This window comes from Giraffa tippelskirchi, chromosome 10, assembly GCF_054371585.1.
Source record: "Giraffa tippelskirchi isolate mGirTip1 chromosome 10, T2T-mGirTip1v1.2.pri, whole genome shotgun sequence".
In the NCBI taxonomy this organism is placed as follows: Eukaryota; Metazoa; Chordata; class Mammalia; order Artiodactyla; family Giraffidae; genus Giraffa; species Giraffa tippelskirchi.
This window is the reverse complement of record NC_137284.1, coordinates 95,963,741-95,984,470: the sequence shown is the minus strand read 5'-3', so window position 1 is coordinate 95,984,470 and position 20,730 is coordinate 95,963,741. Positions and strand designations below refer to the sequence as shown.

The window sequence follows — 20,730 nt, the reverse complement described above, 5'->3', positions numbered from 1 at the left end:
TCCCTGGGTTGGGAAGATCCCCTGGATAAGGGCAGGGCAACCCACTCCAGTATTCTTGCCTGGAGAATCCTATGGACAGAGGAGCCTGGTGAGCTACAGTCCATGGGGTCACGAAGAGTCAGACACTACTGACTGACTAACACACACACAAGCATGGAAGCGGGTAGACTGGTCAGGCCCAGACAGGGCGCAGTGGTTCGGATGAGTGATAATGCTGGCTTGGTCAAGGATGAGAATGACAGAAATGGAAAGAAGAGGTCACGTTTTGAGTGTGTTTTGCAGACGGATTTGACAGGCCTTACTTTTAAGGATAGGAGGCATGAGAAAGACAAAATAAACCAAGCAAATCAATCAAGGATGAGTCTTAACCTTTGGCCTGAGCATCTGGGTATCGTTTCCTGATAAAGAACAAAGCGAAGGAAAGCAGAGATGTGTGTGTCACTGGGGAGCACGTCACGTTAAGCATCCAAACAGACACAGCAGGTAAGTCGTGATGTGATGTGGAGTATGAGTCACTAACATCTGGAAGATCTCAAAACTGTGTTTTCCAGTCTGCTCTAGAATCTATCTCAGCTCACAACTGCAGTAAGTCCAACACTTCTCTGTAGCTGTTTTAAGATTTTCAATAGTCTAGAACCAACTTACCTAGGCAATTTTGTTTCCTATGGGAACCTTATTTCTAGCCAGGCTAATAGCCAGGCTAATATTTTCCCTGTCCGCCCCGCAAACCATACACACACACACACACACACACACACACACACACACACACACACACACTCGCACACACACACACACACAAGCACACTCTTGCCTCAGTGCTTCTGTTCACCTCCTTCTCCAAACTGTCTCCCCACTCGTCCCACCATGTGATCCTACATCATCCTTCTATCCCCAATTCCTTCTACCCACACATAATTCCTCCCATACACAATTCAGTTCATCTCTTCCACTCACTCCTTAGATAATTCCAATCCACTGAACTCTCCCAGTGAATTTCTGTTATCATTGGTCATCACAGTTTAACCACAGAACATAGTGACAGTGAAATAATAAAATCAGAGTCAGTAGGATAATAAATACCTGAAACGTAAGTGTAACAGTAATGAGAGAATAATAAGCAACTTGCTTATTCCTGTTTTTGGGTACAACTTACTTTTAGTGTGTGTGGGCTCAGTCGTGTCCCAACTCTGCGACCCTATGGACTCTGGCCTGACAGCCTCCTCTGTTCATGGAATTTTCCAGGCAAGAGTACTGAAATGGATTGTCATTTACTACTGCAGGGGCTCTTCCTGACGCAAGGATCAAACCCATGTCTGTTGCATCTCCTGCACTGGCAGGCAGATTCTTTACCACTGCACAACATGGGAAGCCCTAAAATTTACTTTAGGTAACAGTAAATTACATAATCCATAGTTATATAGAGCTTCATAACTGCCAAGTGGCTGTGGTATATATCTTATCATTTGATCCTCATAAGAAGTCACAAGGAAGGCAAGACAAGTATCAGCTTAGTTACCTGACTGAGAAACCAAGGTTCAGAGAACTTAAATGGCTTGCTTGAGGCCACAGAGCTGGTCATGATGGCTCCAAGGCAAACCAGAAGCATCCTGGCCCTTTCTAATACATCAGTTGGAAAACATAGTAAGACAGGCAATAAGCAACTGATAATGGCCTTTCTTGATCTATAATCTCAACCAAGGTATCAAAAGCTAAGAAAAATGATTTCTCTTCTGCTGCCATTTTGATCTCTGACCCTGTCAGTCTGAGTCTAGGGGAAAAGAGAAATAGAATCTTCAGGCAAACCAAGCCAATGGTGAATTCTAGATCCAGTTTGAGAAATCAGTCTACTCAGGCATGTATCAAAAGGTCTGACACAGAACCAGAACCATCCCTTCAACTGGACCCAAAGAAATCAGCCACCCCAAGGTCTTTGAGCAGGAAAATTAACCACGGTGCTCTCAGGTTGCTCCAGCTCGCCCAGCCATGTGCTCCAGGCTGGGTTGGCACCAGTCAGCTCCCTGGAGCCAGGAGGAAAGGGGCCAACTTGGAAATTGTACATGAAGGCAAAGTATTTTGGTCAAAGTATTTTGCTATGATTGCTTAGAATATCTGGGCCCCCATATTCCTTTGAAGGCCTAAGTTCCCTTTATGCTGTTTCTTTCCTCTTTTAAAGATTAACACAAGGAGGCAATATAAGATACCTGTTATATCTCCTCAGCTAACTTTAAATCTCCTGTAGCTTTTTGTGGAGCCTGCAACACCTCAGTCAGAATCCTATGTCTTGGCACTCAGTAAATGTATAAGCATGTAAAAATAACAATGGACCTGAGTGATTATAGAAGTTTACAGAAACAGACAACAAAAGAAAAGGGATGGTATAGCGTGTTATGAAAAATCCAGGTCAGAACTGACAGTTCTAAACAAACAGAATAGAAAATTAAATGTGCCTTTAGAGAAAAAAAAATAAACTCGCTAAGAAAGTCAAGATATACTATCTTAAAGATCATATACTCTTTTATGATCTTTTTACAAATCGGCAAACTGGCAGTCAGAGGAAAAGTGAGGATAAAAACACATTTCTCAATTGCTAGGCCTGGTTATTTTTCATTTATAACAAGTTGCATGCAGATGGAAACAGGTCCCTTATGACGAATGAAACAGGGCACATCCCACTTACTTTACTTCCATTCTAGTTTCCTCAAAGCAGTAAGGAAGGAGGGAAGTGAGAAGTGTAACCCCATGACCCACCACAGCCCCAAGCCACAGCTTCTCTTACTTGAACACGCTCAGTGTGGTCATATCAGTGGCAAACCAACAAATGCCTTGATTTCGTGCTATCACTATAATAATGTTAAGTGTGCGTCCTTAAAACTGTTAAGCTTTCCTATTAAAAGATGTGTTTCTTTTTCATCTCTCATTCCACAGCTGCTTGTTTTGAAAATACATTATTCTTTTAAATATATCAATTGAAATACATTCTTTGATGCAACACATAGTAAAAAGAGACACTTGAAATTACTGTTGTCATATCGCTGGCTTCTCTGGCTTTAAACAATAATAGGGCACGCCCATAGAGTTAGATTAAAAGAAGGAAAATCTGTGAACAGAAACCTAACAGTAGATTTGTGTTGCACATGACCTTGATTCTGGAACCAATTTCCTCTTCTTAAAAAAATGCTTTTTATTTTCTAATATAAGTATATATCTGCCTTCAAAAAGAGCTTTATTCCTCTATTAGAATTTATGATGAAATTAAATGACTCCAGTGTTGTTAACCATTAAGAGTCTAAAATCTAAAACAGAAATTCTTGGTATGAATCAGAATGCTAATCAGTTTAGATTAAGACACTGACTCTATTACGAGGCAAAATTAAAAATAATTTTCCAACAGGAATCTCAGCATCCTTTCATATTTTCTATATTTTAATAAATTTCTTATAAAGCACCTAGCACCATGCCTGCAAAGAGTAACCTCTTAGTAATAAACAATAGCTAATAACTATTGCTACCCAGGCTTTAGCAAATATTTCTTTGAAATAAATGAATTGCTGAAAGTAAAGGAAATGGACAATTTTTGCCTGAGAGGAAAACATTCTGAAAGAGTTCACCCATGTGCTTATAAGAAATATAAACAGTCAAAGGCAAGGTTTTCAAAAAAACAGACATATTGGGTAAATAAAATATATTACTAAAGTGATTATCACCTGTTTATTTTTACTTTTATGAAATGTAGCAACTAGAGAACTTAAAATTACATATAAGGCTTACATTGTATTTCACTAGGACATAGGAAAAGACCCTGATGCTGGTTAAGATTGAGGGCAAGAGGAGAAGGGGGCGACAGAGGATGAGATGGTTGGATGGCATCACTGACACAATGCACATGAGTCTGGGCAAACTCAAGGAGATAGTGAAAGACAGGGAAGCCTGGTGTGCTGCAGTTCATGGGGTCACAAAGAGTCAGACACGACTGAGCGCCTGAACAAGGACAGTACTGGTCTAGACAATTATTTGGCAATACAACCACAGAAAGCTGACAAAACAGACAAACCTCCAAATGTCTCTAGGATTTCTTTTAGATAAAATATGAATAAATAGTCTCTTTGAAAAAAGGTGAAAAATAAGTGCATGCAAAAATCTTAAATGTAGGAACTAGAAAGTAGATATAACATTAAAACATATTCCAGAAGCATGCTACATTTTTTGAAGCAAGGACCAGCACTTTTTTTTTTCCTTTAAAAGGCCAGGGGATAAAAAATTTTCCCTTTGTGGCCAGATGGACTTTGTCAAAACTACCAACTCAACCACTCAGTACGAAAGTCAGCCACAAACAATATGTAAACAGATGGGCAGGGCTATGTTCCAATAAAACTTTATTTATAAAACCAGGCCACCTGAATTCGGTTCTCAGACTGCAGTTTGCCAACTCCTGTTATAAAATAAAACCCCATGAATTCAACTTTCATAACCATAAAATACATTTTAAACTAACCAGGTTTGTTTTAAACAATAACAGTAAAAAACAAGGAAAGTCCAAATCAACTGGAAAAGACCAAGAATGCCTCATTTGAAAGAAAGATGGAATTCACGAAAGTGAGACAGAAATGATGAGAAAAATAAGAAACAATTTTGCCTCTGGAAACAATTCATATAATGTCACAGAAAACAAAACCAAAACCCACTTACATTTAACTCTATTATCCACAGTAATGTTACAAATAAGAGGTCAAAGGTGACAAACAAACAGAAAGTCCTCCTGACATCAGATATGCCTTTCTTCTCCCTTCCTTCATAGGACTCGATCCTGGCCATGAGCTGCGTGGGGTTGATGGAGTGGACGTCGCGCACGGAAGCGTGTGAGCTCTGACTCCCTGTGAGAGTATTCTCCATGTCTTCTGGCAGGGGGTTCATCCTGCAGGAGGGTTAAAGGAGCCTCTCTCCAACTTCACCATCCCTCGAGGGAAGAGATCTTTGGGGAATGGAAGAGAGACACCACATTAAATCAGAGCCCACCTGATACTGCAGTATGACCCCCGTCCTGTGCAACAGTCCATCTCTCTGAGCATCAGGGTGTCTTAACTGAAGACATTTTTGTCCTGATGAAGACACAGTGAGAAAGTGAAATGAGAAGCAATTCTTGATGTTATCCATCGATACTACTCCAGAAAGAACTGTTATGGAAAAGGCTGTCAGTTAAGAAGAATACAAATTTACAGTAAATGGTAAAGACAGGTTGTTAACCACAACAAAAATGTATGCCTGGAACCTGAAGCATGCCTCTGGGTGAACAAGCCAAGGCAGCTCCCTTGCTGCGCCAGGCAGAAAATTTCTACAATTCTGTCAGTGTCATTCCCCGTGGACCAGGAAACATTTACCGAACAGCTTCACTGACAGCATGTAACTAAAACATGCAAATCAGCTATGAAAAAATGTACTTCCTATAGAGGAATTGCTTTCCACCACAGGTATCTAATAAGCCAAATTTAGCATTTCCATTACCTGTTAATGAATAAGTACATTTCTGTGCCTCTCCTTAGGAAAGAACTATGCCCACCCTAAGAAGTTTACCATATGCAAACACCCCACTGATAACTGCAACAATCACTGTCCCATATGGAGACACAGGATCCCTCCTCTCAAGGCCAGCACGTGCTTCTAAAATTAATAAAAGATTGGTAATCTGAACGATCTGATCTCCCTAAGGATGGGACAAAGTCAGCAAATAGGGAGTATTACGATGGGTTTTCTTTGCTAAATATTCTGGTTTCCTTTCCTACATCATCTCTCCCTGAGGGAGGATTATATACCCCTGGTTCTGCTGAACCTTGTGCCTTTCTTTGGCCAGTGTAATGTGTGTCACTTACATCCAGACCTTAACCAGCACAAGGCTCCCATGCTCTCCTTGCTGCCATAATGGGGTGACTGGCAAAGTCCAGAGAAAGAAGAACATTTTTCAGGTGGGCAAAATATCACTTCAAAACATGGCTGGAATTTCCCTAAAGTAATATGGTTTCATTTGGTCCTGCTCACAGTCCAGAACTCTGTATCTTTACACTTGGCTTTTCATTTCTCTCCTTCCCCACACTCAGGAACAAAAGTGCTTCCCACATTTTCATACAGTGTAGTGATTTAATGACATAACATTTTTGAAAGCAATTTGGTTATATTAACTATGATACTTTAAAATATTTGTATTTCTTGATCCTGTAACCCTACTTCTGGTTATCTAAAGGAACTTAACTGTAGACCTTCAAGGCAAAAGTTGATGTGTCATTAGAGGCTGGGTCAGTGATTATCCCCAAGCAAAAGGAAGGAAAAAGTGACTAGAGGGCACAAGATGGTCTTGGCCTGAGTAGTGCTAATAGGGCTGTACTTGTTTAATAATTTATTGTCATATCAATGGCTCAAATTCACTAAACTGCACAGAAAATCTAATGAATTCACAATTCAAATAGAGGACTGTTTTTAGGAAGAAAACCATTTGCAAGGTAATTAGATCATTTCCTTAGTCTTACTCATTCTCCTTTCCCCTCACCAATGAAAAAGGACAGCAAACACCAACAGCCGAGAAATCTGAGGCTATTTCCAACTAAAAACTGACATCATGCAAGGGTGTACACCTGACTTGGGAAATGAGAATCATTACCTTATTTTTCATACATGTGTTTATATAACTGCTAATTAGCTAGAATGTTTAGATGCTACTTGCAACGGCTTTAACAGTAAAGTTACCCATGGCACAGACTGCTCTGAGCAGCTTGACTCATCAGATGGACCTCTGTCTGGGACACACTGAAATTTTAAAAGGGAGTGAAAGCTTCCTTTTAATGAGTAAAGTTGAAGATACTTCTAAAGCCTCTTTTCTGCTCTACAACTGCAGGACTTCACCTTAATCATGTCCTTCAGAAAGATTCGGTTCAAGTGTCAATTCCTTCAGGAAAACTTCCCTGAAATGCTCCCCATGTTCCTATCCCCAGGCAAGGCCAAGTACATCTCCTCCAAGTTCCCTCAAGCTTGTGGATATGCCACTTATGATAATGCTTACCACACTGTGCTTTAATTACCCACTTAACTTGCCCATCTCTCTTGCTAGCTGGAGTGTTCCTTGAAGGCCTTGAATTTGATTTGCACACCCTTGTGTCCTTAGGGACCACCTCAGCACACAGCATGCAGCAGAAACAAAACAGATATTGACTGGATAAATCCTGCCTAGCATCTAGCCCACACAATAATGCAGAGTGGGCTCTCGGAAACCTCTACTGCTCATTTTTGAGGAAGAGCTTGGATATTTTCCCAGATACAATGGTGAAAATATTAAACACCCAGTTCTTGTACTGAGTCCTCTCTGGAGTTGGCTGGAGGAAAGCTATGCCTCTCTAAAGAGGTGTTAAGTACTTATCAGCTGTACATATGGGGGCCTGAATCACAAAGCAGGGTTTATTCCAACAATGGAAGAAGCATGGGAGAGGGGGCAGGTGAGGAAGAGTTGAGTGAAGGGTTATAAAGTAAAGAAAAACATCACCTTATTTTTCTCTGGAATTTGTGAGGAGATGAGAATCCTCTTTTGTTGTTTTGGTTTTTGAAAGAGATTCATATCTTAATTGTTTTATCTGGATAGGTAACACTCCTCCTCTGTGTTGGCTATTTTGACAGTCAAGCTGTGTTCACAAACCATGCCCAAATTCTGAGGCTTAAAACAATCTACATTTATTCCCAAGTTCATGGGTCTAGTTCAGTTCAGCTGGTCTAGTCTGAGCCCAGCTGGCAACTCTGCTTCAGGTGATGCATAGAAGAGCATGGCTTCAAACTGTGTGTTGGGTCTAAGTCTGTCTTAGACTGTCCTGTCTGTCTTTCCCCTTGGTCCAAGACGACCTGGGGCATGTTCTCTTCATGGCAGATGGCAAGAGCACAGGGGACAAGCTCAACTGTGTAAGCACAGTGGAATCTCTGTACACATCATGTTTGCTCATATTCTGTTGGTTAAAGTCCAAAGGGCATGGAGCTGAGATGTATACATTCCATCCAAAGAGGAGAAGAAGGTAAGTGAGTATTTGCTGACAAATATTTCAATCTATCACAGCTGCCAATGTTCTAAAATATGAGTCAACAAACTATAGCCTGTAGGTCAAATGCAGCAGGCTACTTGTTTCTGAATGCAGAGGTTTCATCAGAATACTGCCACACCCATTCCCGTGGTTGGTATCGATTGCTATGGATACTTTCACACGAAGAGAGTGGAAGGGAATAGTCACAACAGAGATTATACTGTTCACAAAGCCTAAAATACTTCACTATTGGTAACTTTCTAAAAAGGGGGACTGCTGCTTCCATCCCCTTTTCAAAGGGGAGCTAGCTGAAATTTAGAGTTACTGTGTTGTAATCAGCAAAAACTAGGCTAATTGATGAATATTAATTTTTCCAGTGCATGCTCTGATTCTTCAATGAGGAAAAACTTATAATTCCTTCTCCTCTTTATTTTTCCACAGGTGGCCCTTGTGACACAGCACAGCTCAGGCACGGGTGGTCTTGTCTCATGCTGGCTTACCTGAGGGCCACTTCAGCAGTACTTTTAGCCCAATGCACGGCTCTCTGCCTTATTCTCTTCCCTTAATCCCACACTACTAGAGCTGCAGAAAAACCCTGTCCCATCTATACTGGTAGCTTCCTAAACCATGATACCCTTCACACCTGGAGAAAAACAAAAATCTGAGATCCTTTTGCTTACAGAAAGAAGAGCTTACATCTTTGAGCTGCTATATCTTTGAGATGTCCCCAGGCTGGCTGTAAAACTGATTGGCCAAAACTTCAGCTCCATCTGCTTCGACACAGAATTGATACTACCCAGATGGTAAACAGCAGCTGCTCTGGGGCAGTAGCCACCACACCAAGCATTTTACACAAGTCCCACAGTCTCCTGGGAGAAGTGGAAAGGCCTCTGGGCACCTACTGGGGGCAGTCAAATCAAGTCTCTCAACCCAGGCTCCCAGCCTTCTTCCCTGTATCACTTCCGGCCACAGTAAGACACAGCAAGACACTGTATGTTCTACTCTGAGAGAGAGAATGTGAGAATAACAGACACTAAAAACACTTAACTCAGCAAGACCTTAGTCATCAACTTATCCAGAGGCCTGGGGAGCAGATTTGGCTTACAGACATGTTTTGCTTGGTCTTGTACAGGATTTCTAAAGATTTTGAACTAATTGCTAACATTTTAAATAATGATCTTTCAAGTGAAATTCCAGATGTCTAGTTTCTCTGGAAAAGTTAAAAGACACAGAATGGCCCAGGCCTGCATTCCCTTACCATGAGAACAAAGCCAAGAAACTGCTGAGCTCTTCAGATGGAGCCCACACTCTCCACTTGGCCTCAGCCTCGACCTTGCCTGGGGGCATCTGAGTCCACCACTCTCATCTACTCCCCCTCCCTTGCTTGACAGGCAGAGAGTCCTACAACTGAAGGATGTGTCTCAAGGTGCTGCTTCAAAGCTTTCTTCATGCTTGTTATTGAAATTATTCTTGCCTAGAAAGGTTTGCTTACAGATGGAGAAAACAAAAAAGTAGCAGCTGAGGCCTACGTGGATTATGAGGGTTCACCCATCTGAAAGATATTTCAAGACATATTTGAGGATTAAGACTTGGGTCTTCCACTTCCTTCCTCTCTGTCAGATTCCTGGAAGGAAACAGGGAGGGACATAAGAAGGTGTTCAAACGCCCCTTGGGACACAGTCACTGGGCTTGTCCCTAAAGACAAGAGCTGCCTCAGGGGTACCCACTCTGTCCACTGGGTTTCTCAGGGGGCAGGAAGCACCTCGAGTTGGCTATCCTCTTGCAAGGCCCACCACGTGTTATGAGACCTGGTACATGATGGTTTTTTTAAAGTCCTGTTTAGAGCTGACAGTTTCCAAAATGAAATAGCTAGAAGTGGAGAATGGGAACAACATGGGAGTAACCTGACATTTACAAGCATAATGTGCCAGTATTATAAAAAGGCTTGATAGCTAAAAAAACACAGATGCTTTGAAAGTAAGCATGCACAGAGAAGACAGTGCTGTGGAAAGGAAACTAATCCAGAGTATCAGAAAAACATAGTAAGACAACCTTTCTATTCTAAAGGTATCAGTGTGAAATGAGTAAAGTTCTGCATGATTAAGAAGACCTGGGGATTCTACATGTCAGAATTCAACTAACTATTCAAACTTTCAAAAAATAAAAACCTCTATTTAGTGTCTGTTTAGATGAGCTGCTTATATTTTTAGAATATCCCAAGTTGCTTTGCAGTAAAGATATTCTAAGCAACAACAACAACAAATGATTCATTGTCCTGCGCTTCCTGATACTAATGCTCTAGTATGTCCATTCTACCTTGCAAGGTAAAGAAAGACCTGGTAGAACTCTGATGACAGTGGCTTTAGAAAGTCTGGCAGTGGCCAAGGTTAGGAAGCTGATGAATTTGTGTTACATTCCAGCTTCCTGGGCTAGAGGACTATCACAATGAAGAACTACAGGAAATTTAACAAAATCAAGATCAAACAAACCTGTCTTTGGCAAATGTCCACTATCATTATGCTCACATGTCGGGAGCCGCAATAGGCATGACTGACAAAATGGAGGCACGGCCCCAACCCCCTCTCCTCATCCTGCAGGCACCGACCCAGGATGAAGGAGTTAGGTCTTGTGATTCTGACTTGTCCTTTCCTTCCTCCGGTTGAGTTGGCTGGAAAGAATGTTATAATCCATAAAGTTAACTATTGACATTTGTTCAAGGATCTTTACAAAGAATGCTCCAGGATGAGCACATAGGCTGCAGCTTGAGACCATGGGAAACATTGTTATCTGAAACCTGCCTGTAAGGGGAATGTTTATGGCAAAAGAAGTTTGCTGAGTTTAGGGGTTAGGAATAATTAAGAATAGTTAGAAGCTAAAAGTTTAAGGTATGTTGTAGTGTTGGCATGTTTTACTATAGCTTATAGAAACTGGAAATTTTAGAGATACTAATAGCTAAAAGCCTTTTTAGGAGATGATGAGCTTAAGTTACTAGGGGATAACAGGATTTAAAGAGATAAGAAATAAACTGAGGAATGTGATATACAGCCCAGAGACAAACTTGAGCTACAATGTCATCACAAGGACACTTAAGAGGGAACTCTGAAGGACAACAATGATTTATGGAGACAGTAAATATGGGTGAGGAGGGCAAGGCAACTCAGGCCTCAGGGATCTCGATGCCTCAGTGCTGCCTCAGCACTCACCTTAAAGATGATATCTATCTTTCTGATGCTTGCTATAATAGACTGCTCCCTAATTTCTGTGACTTAGGCAGAAGGCCTTCCCTGATCCTTTTCTAATCAGGTCAATTTAAAACTCTAATCAACATGCCCCCAGAACGGTGGCATTCTATAAGATTATTCATAAAGGAGAGTATTTTAATCTAAACTCCTCTTGTTAGTATCTTAGTTTGTTTGATAAATGTGCCTGTGCCTTTAGAGCTAATGTGCATGACTGCTCCTTAACAATAAACAGCATTGAGAGCCTGAACACATAAAAAATCCCAATGGGCACAGAACCCTTCGAGGGGGAGAAAACCTATTAGAAAAACATAAGAAATATTATTCTGTAAAACTGTTATTCAATCAATATTTACTTTCTTGTTTTTGCTCCTAACATGTTGAAACTGTATAATAAAAGTATAATAGTTAGAGACTTACAGAAATAAAGGTTTAGCACTAATATAAAAATAATAAGACAATTGTTAATCTAGCTGGTACGTTCTGTGCCTGACACAAAAATACTTTTAGAAAAGGTGTTCTGGCTGATCAACCCTTATCAATAAAGAGTCATAAGATGTTAGCAGGCCTCCAGGCCAGAAGATGATGTAAACAACATGCTGCTAAGTCGCTTCAGTCGTGTCCGACTCTGTGCGACCCCACAGACGGCAGCTCACCAGGCTCCGTCATCCCTGGGATTCTCTAGGGATGAGACTTTTCATCCCTGGATGAGACTTTTTCATCCAAGGATGAAACAACACGAGACTTTTGTAATTAAGATATACAAAAAGTATCCTGGTTTCGAAAGGGGTCAAAAACTGCTGACCCGTTGAGCAGATTTGGCATGACTCTACACTTTACATTTTCCTCTATGTACAACTTAAGATATAAAAACTCCCTTTGAAAAATAAAGCTCAGACGCTGCTTCACACCTGCCTAGACTCGCTGTGTCTTCTCTTCCCTTCGCCGACGCCATCCATCCTGAGGGAACCCCTGGACTAGCTGGAGCAGGACTCCGGCACTCACATTTCAAAATAGTCCTGGATTAATTTATGTCTTACATACTCCAAGTTAATATAATGTCTAGAAAAGCTGTTCTAAAATCTAGATAATTGGCTTGAAATTTAAAACACCTACACATTACTTTCAAATTAGCAGCTGCAGCAATAGGAAATTACTGTATAGAGAAGTCTGGAAAATAAAGTTATTTTAAGTTAATAAATAAAAAAAATTTAAAGCATCTAAATAAAATCACTCACTAACTGTTTGATATAAATTTAAAAATCTTTCCTGAATCAAGGAATCAAACTTTTCCAGAAGATCCTATTAATTTTCCAACTGAAAATGAATGAAATACTTAGAAGAAGAAAAAAATCTATGTGCAAGTATGAAACTCTGCTGGGCGTTTTATACATTTGCCTATATCACCAGGACTAAAACAGGAAATTAAGATAATACTGTCCTCTGAAAGTTAAACCATAAAATCAACACATAGTGAATCAGAGTAGATGTGCTCTGTCCTTAAAGAAGCAAAATGGCTCACAGGCCAAGAAACAAGAACAAGATGACTGGACATATGTTCAAAGGTGGGAACATGCCCACGGGAAAGGGGGGTGGCCAGTCTGCAAAATACAGGAAAAACAGGGTCACAAACAAATGGCAGCCACGCCCAGCCTGGCACCCTTCAAGTAGGGGCACCTTGTCTGTTGGATTTTAAGTCTTCAACACACTGGCCAGATGATTCCTACGATTACTATGATGGCATCAGGGCATCATCAGTGCCTTTTGTTACTGAACAATTTAATAATTCCCGACATGCCTCCCACAACCTGTCCTAATTCTGTGCTTCTTATTAAGATGTGACAGGGAAACAGCACACCAGTTAGCCTGAGATAAACAGCCTACACAGCAGTTACGTTGTTTACTGCAGATTCTGAGATGTGAGTTTACCTGTGTGAGGAAGTGCCCCTTCTCATAGGGCTCTGGACACAGAGGCTGACAAAATCAGGTTTCTCAGTCAACAAGAAAGACGGCTGGACTCAAAGCTAACAAAGTCATGAATGTGATACCACTGAAAAGCTTTTTTGGGGAGGTGAATGTCAAGATGTCTCCTGATGACCCTCAGTGGTATTATCATGCAAAATTGCTCTTGAGTGGCTCCTAGAATAGCACCTAGAGACCATATTAGTGATGGTTAGCCACCAAAAAATTTAGCATATCCTATATATAGTATGCAAGTGGGAATATTTCAAAAGAGAATTATAGAAAGGTTGTATTTTCACTTCAGTATTCTTCCAATATCTCTTCATAAGCTTACATGTAATAATCATTTTTCTTAAGTAGAATTATTAAGTGCATGACAGTTACCAAGCTCAACCCAAAGCTGTAATAACTGAACTTGACTCTGTGACGGTGATACAGTATTTGCTTATTCTCAATCTGACTTGCAAGCATTTAGGTATGATTACAAATTCATACTCAGTAAAAACCTGGGGAGGGTACATAGTTCAGCTAGAGATTTTTAATAAGTACACAAAAACTTAAAAAACTCAAGATGCATAAAGTTCTGAAGATTCTCTGAAGTTACATACTCGTAACCTAAGCAAGTATAGCTATGATCTGATAGTAGTCTAATATATTTGAAGGGCTTCCCAGATGGCGCCGGTGGTAAAGAATCTGCCTGCCAATGCAGGAGACACGGGTTTGATCCCTGGGTCAGGAAGATCCCTTGGAGGAGAGCATGACAACCTACTCCAGTATTCTTGCCTGGAGAATTCCATGGACAGAGGAGCCTGATGGGCTACGGTCCTTAGAGTCACAAAGAGCCAGACATGACTGAAGCGACTTAGCACACATGCTCACACACACAATATAATTGAAATCAGGTTTAAGATTTACCAATCGGTATCCATGTATTTCTTATGAGAAAGAACAGAAATACAAAATGCATCTTTAAAAACTAAGAAAATGCGAAAGCTTACTTAGTGATAGATTATAATCATAATGGGAAGTTTTACAGTTTACTTTTTTATCTGTTTAGCATGTTAAAGACACAAATGGATATAGATTATTCAAACACTATAAGTTTTTTAAAGATAATTATTTTTTCAAACCTACAACCCTACATACTATATGCTATTTTAAGGATATAATATGCCATGTTCAAAATACTGATCATAAAGCTAGACTATTAAAAATATATAATTTAGCAAGCCTTGCAATTAGGTGCAAAATACAGAATAAATAATGCATAAAACAGAAATGTATAACATAGTAGTGTTTTCTAAAATAACTACTGAGATAAAAATAGTTAACAATTAAAACAGACTATTTAGAAAATACAGTGGAATGCTGTCAAAATTAGGCTTATTATCAAATTCACTTCTTTAAAGTGCTCTAATTACTTTTTCAATATTGCATAAGATTAAAGAATTGGGCATTTAAACAATAAAGTTATAAAAGCTCTAACTATCCCATGGGGAAAAAGTTTAAAAAATGAAAAACAATGATACAATTAATAAATAAATTCAAACCAAGAATGATGATAATTGTTCCAATCTGAGTGATGACTACAATGTAATTCATTATATTAAACCCTCTACTTTTGTACATGAATGAATATTTCCACAAATTTAAATTACATACATAACTCCCCCCCAAATCAAAACTTAGTTTGGGAAGGGGAGATTAAGAAAGGAATACATGGCTCATAATATAAATAGGAGAGGCTATTTTTCAAAGTGTAAGTGATACTTTATATGCATCACGTTTAAAAATCATAAATAAGTCAATACAAATGAGATATATATGATGCATCAAGAAGGCATAGATGGCTTGGATAGAATGAACCATCGAAAAAAGAATAGTGAAAAAGTTGACACAGATCGCCTAGAGTCAGAGAGTATGACAGGAGTTTCAAAATTTGAAATAAAAGATAAACATTAAAAAGAAAGAAAAGCTGTCCCCTCATTAAACAAAGTTAGTATAATCCTAACATAATTTGACCAAGAACACACAAGAACAAAAGAACACAAGTATAAACGTATTCCACCTATTAACTATCATTATATTATGTCAGAGTGGATGCCTTATATCAACATAATAAAATCCTTCCCTACACTGAGACTGAGTCAGGTGCAATTCTGAGTACTTAACACACATTATGTCATTTAAGTTTCACAATAGCTCCCAGAGGTAGGTCCCACGTATTAGAATGTATTCCTGAAACATCACAAAAATAAGTCAAAATTCATATGAAAGAAAAAAATGAAACCTAACTAGAAGGTGCATATTTCTGTTTACCCATTAAGATGTTTAACTACATTTTGAAAGCATGCATGCATACAACTTAAACTTATGTGGGCTGAAGAACTTTGAAATTATGTATGTTTTGACTGGTTTCAAATCTTGGAGGGGGGGAATCCTTCCTTTCCACAAAGATATCCACCACCTTCCACTTTTTTTAAACTATGGCTCTCTCAAGTCTCTTATTCTCCAGGTTTGGAAACATATGTGATAAGGAGAAAAACACCAGAGTAAGCTGAAGGAAAATCAGTGCAAGCAACAGACAGTCAGTGTCAGGAGACAAGGAAAAACTTATAAATGAGAGAGATGTGTGCCCAGTCTTCCATGGTCAGACGTGTGGACGTAGAGGTCACAAGATTATTCATCAGTAGAAGCCAGAAACATGGACTTTAATAGCAAATTTCTCAAATATTAAGCATTAGTTCAATTAAATCAACAATAAGCATACTGATGGTCAAGGAAAACTCATTACAGACAAACCACTGTGTGGCCTGTACTTCCCTAAGCTTTTCTGCAAGGAAAAACTTGTGTAAACCAAAAAATACCTACAGATGATAAAGATATCATCAAAATTCAGTTGCAAAAGAAAGCTATTAATCAGCTGTTCAAGTACATGGAGAAAGAAATCTATGCATCAAAATATATTGAAGATTTTACTAAAAAGTTAACAAAGCAAAATCATTCCTATGGTTTATGCAGCAGAAGAAATTGTGGTAAATAACACATGATTTCGGGATGAGGAATTCCTTCTTAGAAAATCTACAATGGGACACAGAACTGAATACATAAAAATCAAGTTTCTATTCAAAAACATTAGAAGCTAAACAAGAATATTGAAAGACAGGTCGTGAAATCTTAAAATTCAGCTTGAAAAATGGGCAAAGCAAGTCAAGGCACAAAAGAAAACTAAATTTGTTAATAAACTAGTGTAAATCTCACTCAATACCTACTCATTTTTTAGGGGAGCAAATTAAATTCATGAGATTATTTATTAAATACCTGCCTGGGACCTTCAGGTAGAGGTCTTAATCTTGCCTAACCTAACACATGGCTTACTTCCTCCAGAACCTCTCCAGAACCACTTCAGCACACCACAAATCACAAGCCGTTCCCTAGAAGAATTACCTGGGTCACACAGCCTGTGGCATAAGCCCTCCTGGAGGAGGTCGCCATTAACCCCACCACAGAGCCGCCAAGCAGACAACCCACAAACTGAAGAACAATTATACCAAAGAAATTCTCGCACTGCTAAGAAAATTCTAGGACCTACAACAGATTTCCCAACCTCGGGATCTGGCAAAGGGACTGAGAATCCCCATGGAATTTGTCTTTGGAGGCCAGTGGGGTTTGATTACAGAACTTCCACAGGGCTGGGGAAACACTCTTGGAAGGCACAAACAAAACCTTGTGAGCACCAGGACCTGGGAGAGAGGAGCCGGGACCCCACAAGAGACTGAGCCAGACTTGCCTGTGAGTGTCCAGGAGTCTCCGCAGAGGCCTGGATGGGCAGTGGCCTGTGGCAGGATCTGGGGCACTGAGGGCAGCAGTGCATGCAGGAGACCTTTTGAAGGAGGTCACCATTATCTTCATTACCTCCACCAAGGTTTGGTCTCATATCAGACAACAGGGAGGGTACACAGCCCCGCCCATCAACAGAAAATTGGGTTAAAGATTTACTGGGCATGGCCCCACCCATCAGAACAAGAACCAGTTTGCCCCAGGGGCAGTCTCTCCCATCTGGAAGTTTCCATAAGCCTCTTATCCTTATCCTTCAGAGGGCAGACAGAATGAAAACCACAACCACAGAAAACTAATCAAACTGATCACAAGGAACAAAGTCTTGTCCAACTCAATCAAACTATGAGACATGCTGTGAGGGGCCACCAAAGACGGACAGGTCATGGTGGAGAGTTCTGACAATATGTGGTCCACTAGAGAAGGGAATGGCAAACCACTCAGTATTCTTGCCTTGAGAATCCCACAAACAGTTAGAAAAGGCAAAAAGATATGACACTAAAAGATGAACTCCCCAGGTCAGTAGGTGCCCAATATGCTACTGGAGAAGAGAGGAGAAACAACTTCAGAAAGGATGAAGAGATGGAGCCAAAGCAAAAACAACGCCCAGTTGTAGATGTGACTGGTGATGGAAGTAAAGTCCAACGCTGTGAACAACAATATTGCATAGGAACCTGGAATGCTAGGTCCATGAATCAAGGTAAATTGGAACTGGTCAAACAGGAGATGGCAAGAGTGAACACTGACATTGTGAGAATCAGTGAACTAAAATGGACTGGAATGGGTGAATTTAATTCAGATGACCACTATATCTACTACTGTGGGCAAGAATTTCTTAGAAGAAATGGAGTAGCCCTCATAGTCAACAAAAGAGTCTGAAATACAGTACTTGGGTGCAATCTCAAAAACGACAGAATGATCTCTGCTCATTTCCAAGGCAAACTGTTCAATATCACAGTAATCCAAGTCTATGCCCCAACCAGTAATGCTGAAGAAGCTGAAGTTGAACGGTTCTATGAAGATCTATAAGACCTTCTAGAACTAACAACCAAAAAAGATGTCCTTTTCATTATAGGGGACTGGAACGCAAAAGTAGGAAGTCAAGAGATACCTGGAATAACAGGCAAATTTGGCCTTGGAGTACAAAATAAAGCAGGGCAAAGGCTAACATAGTTTTGCCAAGAGATGCACTGGTCATAGCAAACACCCTCTTTCAACAACACAAGAGAAGACTCCACACGTGGACATCACCAGATGGTCAATACCAAAGTCAGACTGATTATATTCTTTGCAGCCAAAGATGGAGAAGCTCTATATAGTCAGTAAAAACAAGACCAGGAGCTGACTGTGGCTCAGATCATGAACTTCTTATTGCAAAATTCAGACTTAAATTGAAGAAAGTAGGGAAAGTCATTAGGCCATTCAGGTATGACCTAAATCAAATCCATTATGATTATACAGTAGAAGCGAGAAATAGATTCAAGGGATTAGATCTGATAGACACAGTGCCTGAATAACTATGGACGGAGGTACATGACATTGTTCAGGAGTCAGTGATCAACCATTCCCAAGAAAAAGAAATGCAAAAAGGAAAAATGGTTATCTGAGGAGGCCTTACAAATAGCTCAGAAAAGAAGAGAAGCTAAAGGCAAAGGAGAAAGGAAAGATTTACCCATCTGAATGCAGAGTTCCAAAGAATAGCAAGGACAGATAAAAAAGCCTTTCTTGGTGATCAGTGCAAAAAAATAGAGGAAAACAATAGAATGGGAAAGACTAGAGATCTCTTCAAGAAAATTAGAGATACCAAGGGAACATTTCATCAAAGATGGACAAAATAAAGGACAGAAATGGTATGGATCTAACAGAAGCATAAGATATTAAAGAGGTGGCAAGAATACACAGAAGAACTATACAAAAAAGATCTTCATGACTCAGATAACCACGATGGGGGATCACTCACCTAGAGCCAGACATTCTGGAATGCGAAGTCAAGAGGGCCTTAGGAAGCATCACTAAGAAGAAAGCTAGTGGAGGTGATAGAATTCCAGTGGAACTATTACAAATCCTAAAAGATGATGCTGTGAAAGTGCTAGTCCAGTCCAGTTCAGTTCAGTCGCTCAGTCGTGTCCGACTCTTTGCAACCCCATGAATTGCAGCACGCCAGGCCTCTCTGTCCATCACCAACACCCAGAGTCTACCCAAACCCATGTCCATCGAGTCAGTGATGCCATCCAACCATCTCATCCTCTGTCGTCCCCTTCTCCTCCCGCCCCCAATCCTACCCAGCACTAGGGTCTTTTCCAATGAGTCAACTCTTCGCATGAGGTGGCCAAAGTATTGGAGTTTCAGCTTCAATATCAGTCCTTCCGATGAACACCCAGGATTGATCTCTTCCAGGATGGACTGATTGGATCTCCTTGCAGTCCAAGGGACTCTCAAGAGTCTTCTCCAACACCACAGTTCAAAAGCATCAATTCTGTGGCGCTCAGCTTTCTTCACCGTCCAACTCTCACATCCATACGTGACCACTGGTAAAACCATAGCCTTGACTAGATGGACTTTTGTTGGCCAAGTAATGTCTCTGCTTTTAAATATGCTATCTAGGTTGGCCATAATCTTCCTTCCAAGGAGTAAGCGTCTTTTAATTTCATGGCTGCAATCACCATCAGCAGTGATTTTGGAGCCCAACAAAATAAAGTCTGACACTGTTTCCACTGTTTCCCCATCTATTAACCATGAAGTGATGGGACCAGATGCCATGATCTTAGTTTTCTGAATGTTGAGCTTCAAGCCAACTTTTTCACTCTCCTCTTTCACTTTCATCAAGAGGCTCTTTAGTTCTTCTTCACTTTCTGCCATAAGGGTGGTGTCATCTGCATATCTGAGGTTATTGATATTTCTCCCGGCAATCTTGATTCCAGCTTGTGTTTCTTCCAGCCCAGTGTTTCTCATGATGTACTCTGCATATAAGTTAAATAAGCAAGGTGACAATATACAGCCTTGACGTACTCCTTTTCCTATTTGGAACCAGTCTGTTGTTCCATGTCCAGTTCTGACTGTTGCTTCCTGACCTACATACAGGTTTCTCAAGAGACAGGTCAGATGGTCTGGTATTCCCATCTCTTTCAGAATTTTCCACAGTTTCTTGTGATCCACACAGTCAAAGGCTTTGGCATAGTCAATAAAGCAGAAATAGATGTTTTTCTGGAACTCTCTTGCTTTTTCGATGATCCAGCAGATATTGGCAATTTGATCTCTGGTTCCTCTGCCTTTTCTAAAACCAGCTTGAACATCTGGAAGTTCACGGTTCACGTACTGCTGAAGCCTGGCTTGGAGAATTTTGAGCATTACTTTACTAGCATGTGAGATGAGTTCAATTGTGCGGTAGTTTTAGCATTCTTTGGCATTGCCTTTCTTTGGGATTGGAACCAAAACTGACCTTTTCCAGCAAATTTGGAAAACTCAGCAGTGGCCACAGGACTGGAAAAGGTCAGTTTTCATTCCAATCCCAAAGAAAGGCAATGCAAAAGAATGCTCAAACTACTGCACGATCGCACTCATCTCACACGCTAGTAAAGTAATGCTCAAAATTCTCCAAGCCAGGCCTCAACAGTACGGGAACCATGAACTTTCGGATGTTCGAG

The 20,730-nt window shown here is 40.3% G+C and overlaps 1 protein-coding gene across 3 annotated transcripts in view; it reads right to left on the bottom strand.

Moving 5' to 3' along the window:
* The window catches only part of STARD3NL (STARD3 N-terminal like), a 60,198-nt gene that overhangs the window by 19,675 nt on the left and 19,793 nt on the right, over positions 1–20,730 (bottom strand). For 2 of the 3 annotated variants that reach the window (XM_081536011.1, XM_081536010.1), the window contains one exon: positions 4,690–4,972. In XM_081536011.1, the coding sequence (XP_081392137.1) occupies positions 4,690–4,914 (225 nt within the window). In that variant the 5' untranslated portion in view covers positions 4,915–4,972. Of the gene's footprint in view, positions 1–4,689; positions 5,100–20,730 lie in introns of all 3 variants that reach the window. The other variant, XM_081536012.1, reaches the window with a different exon arrangement.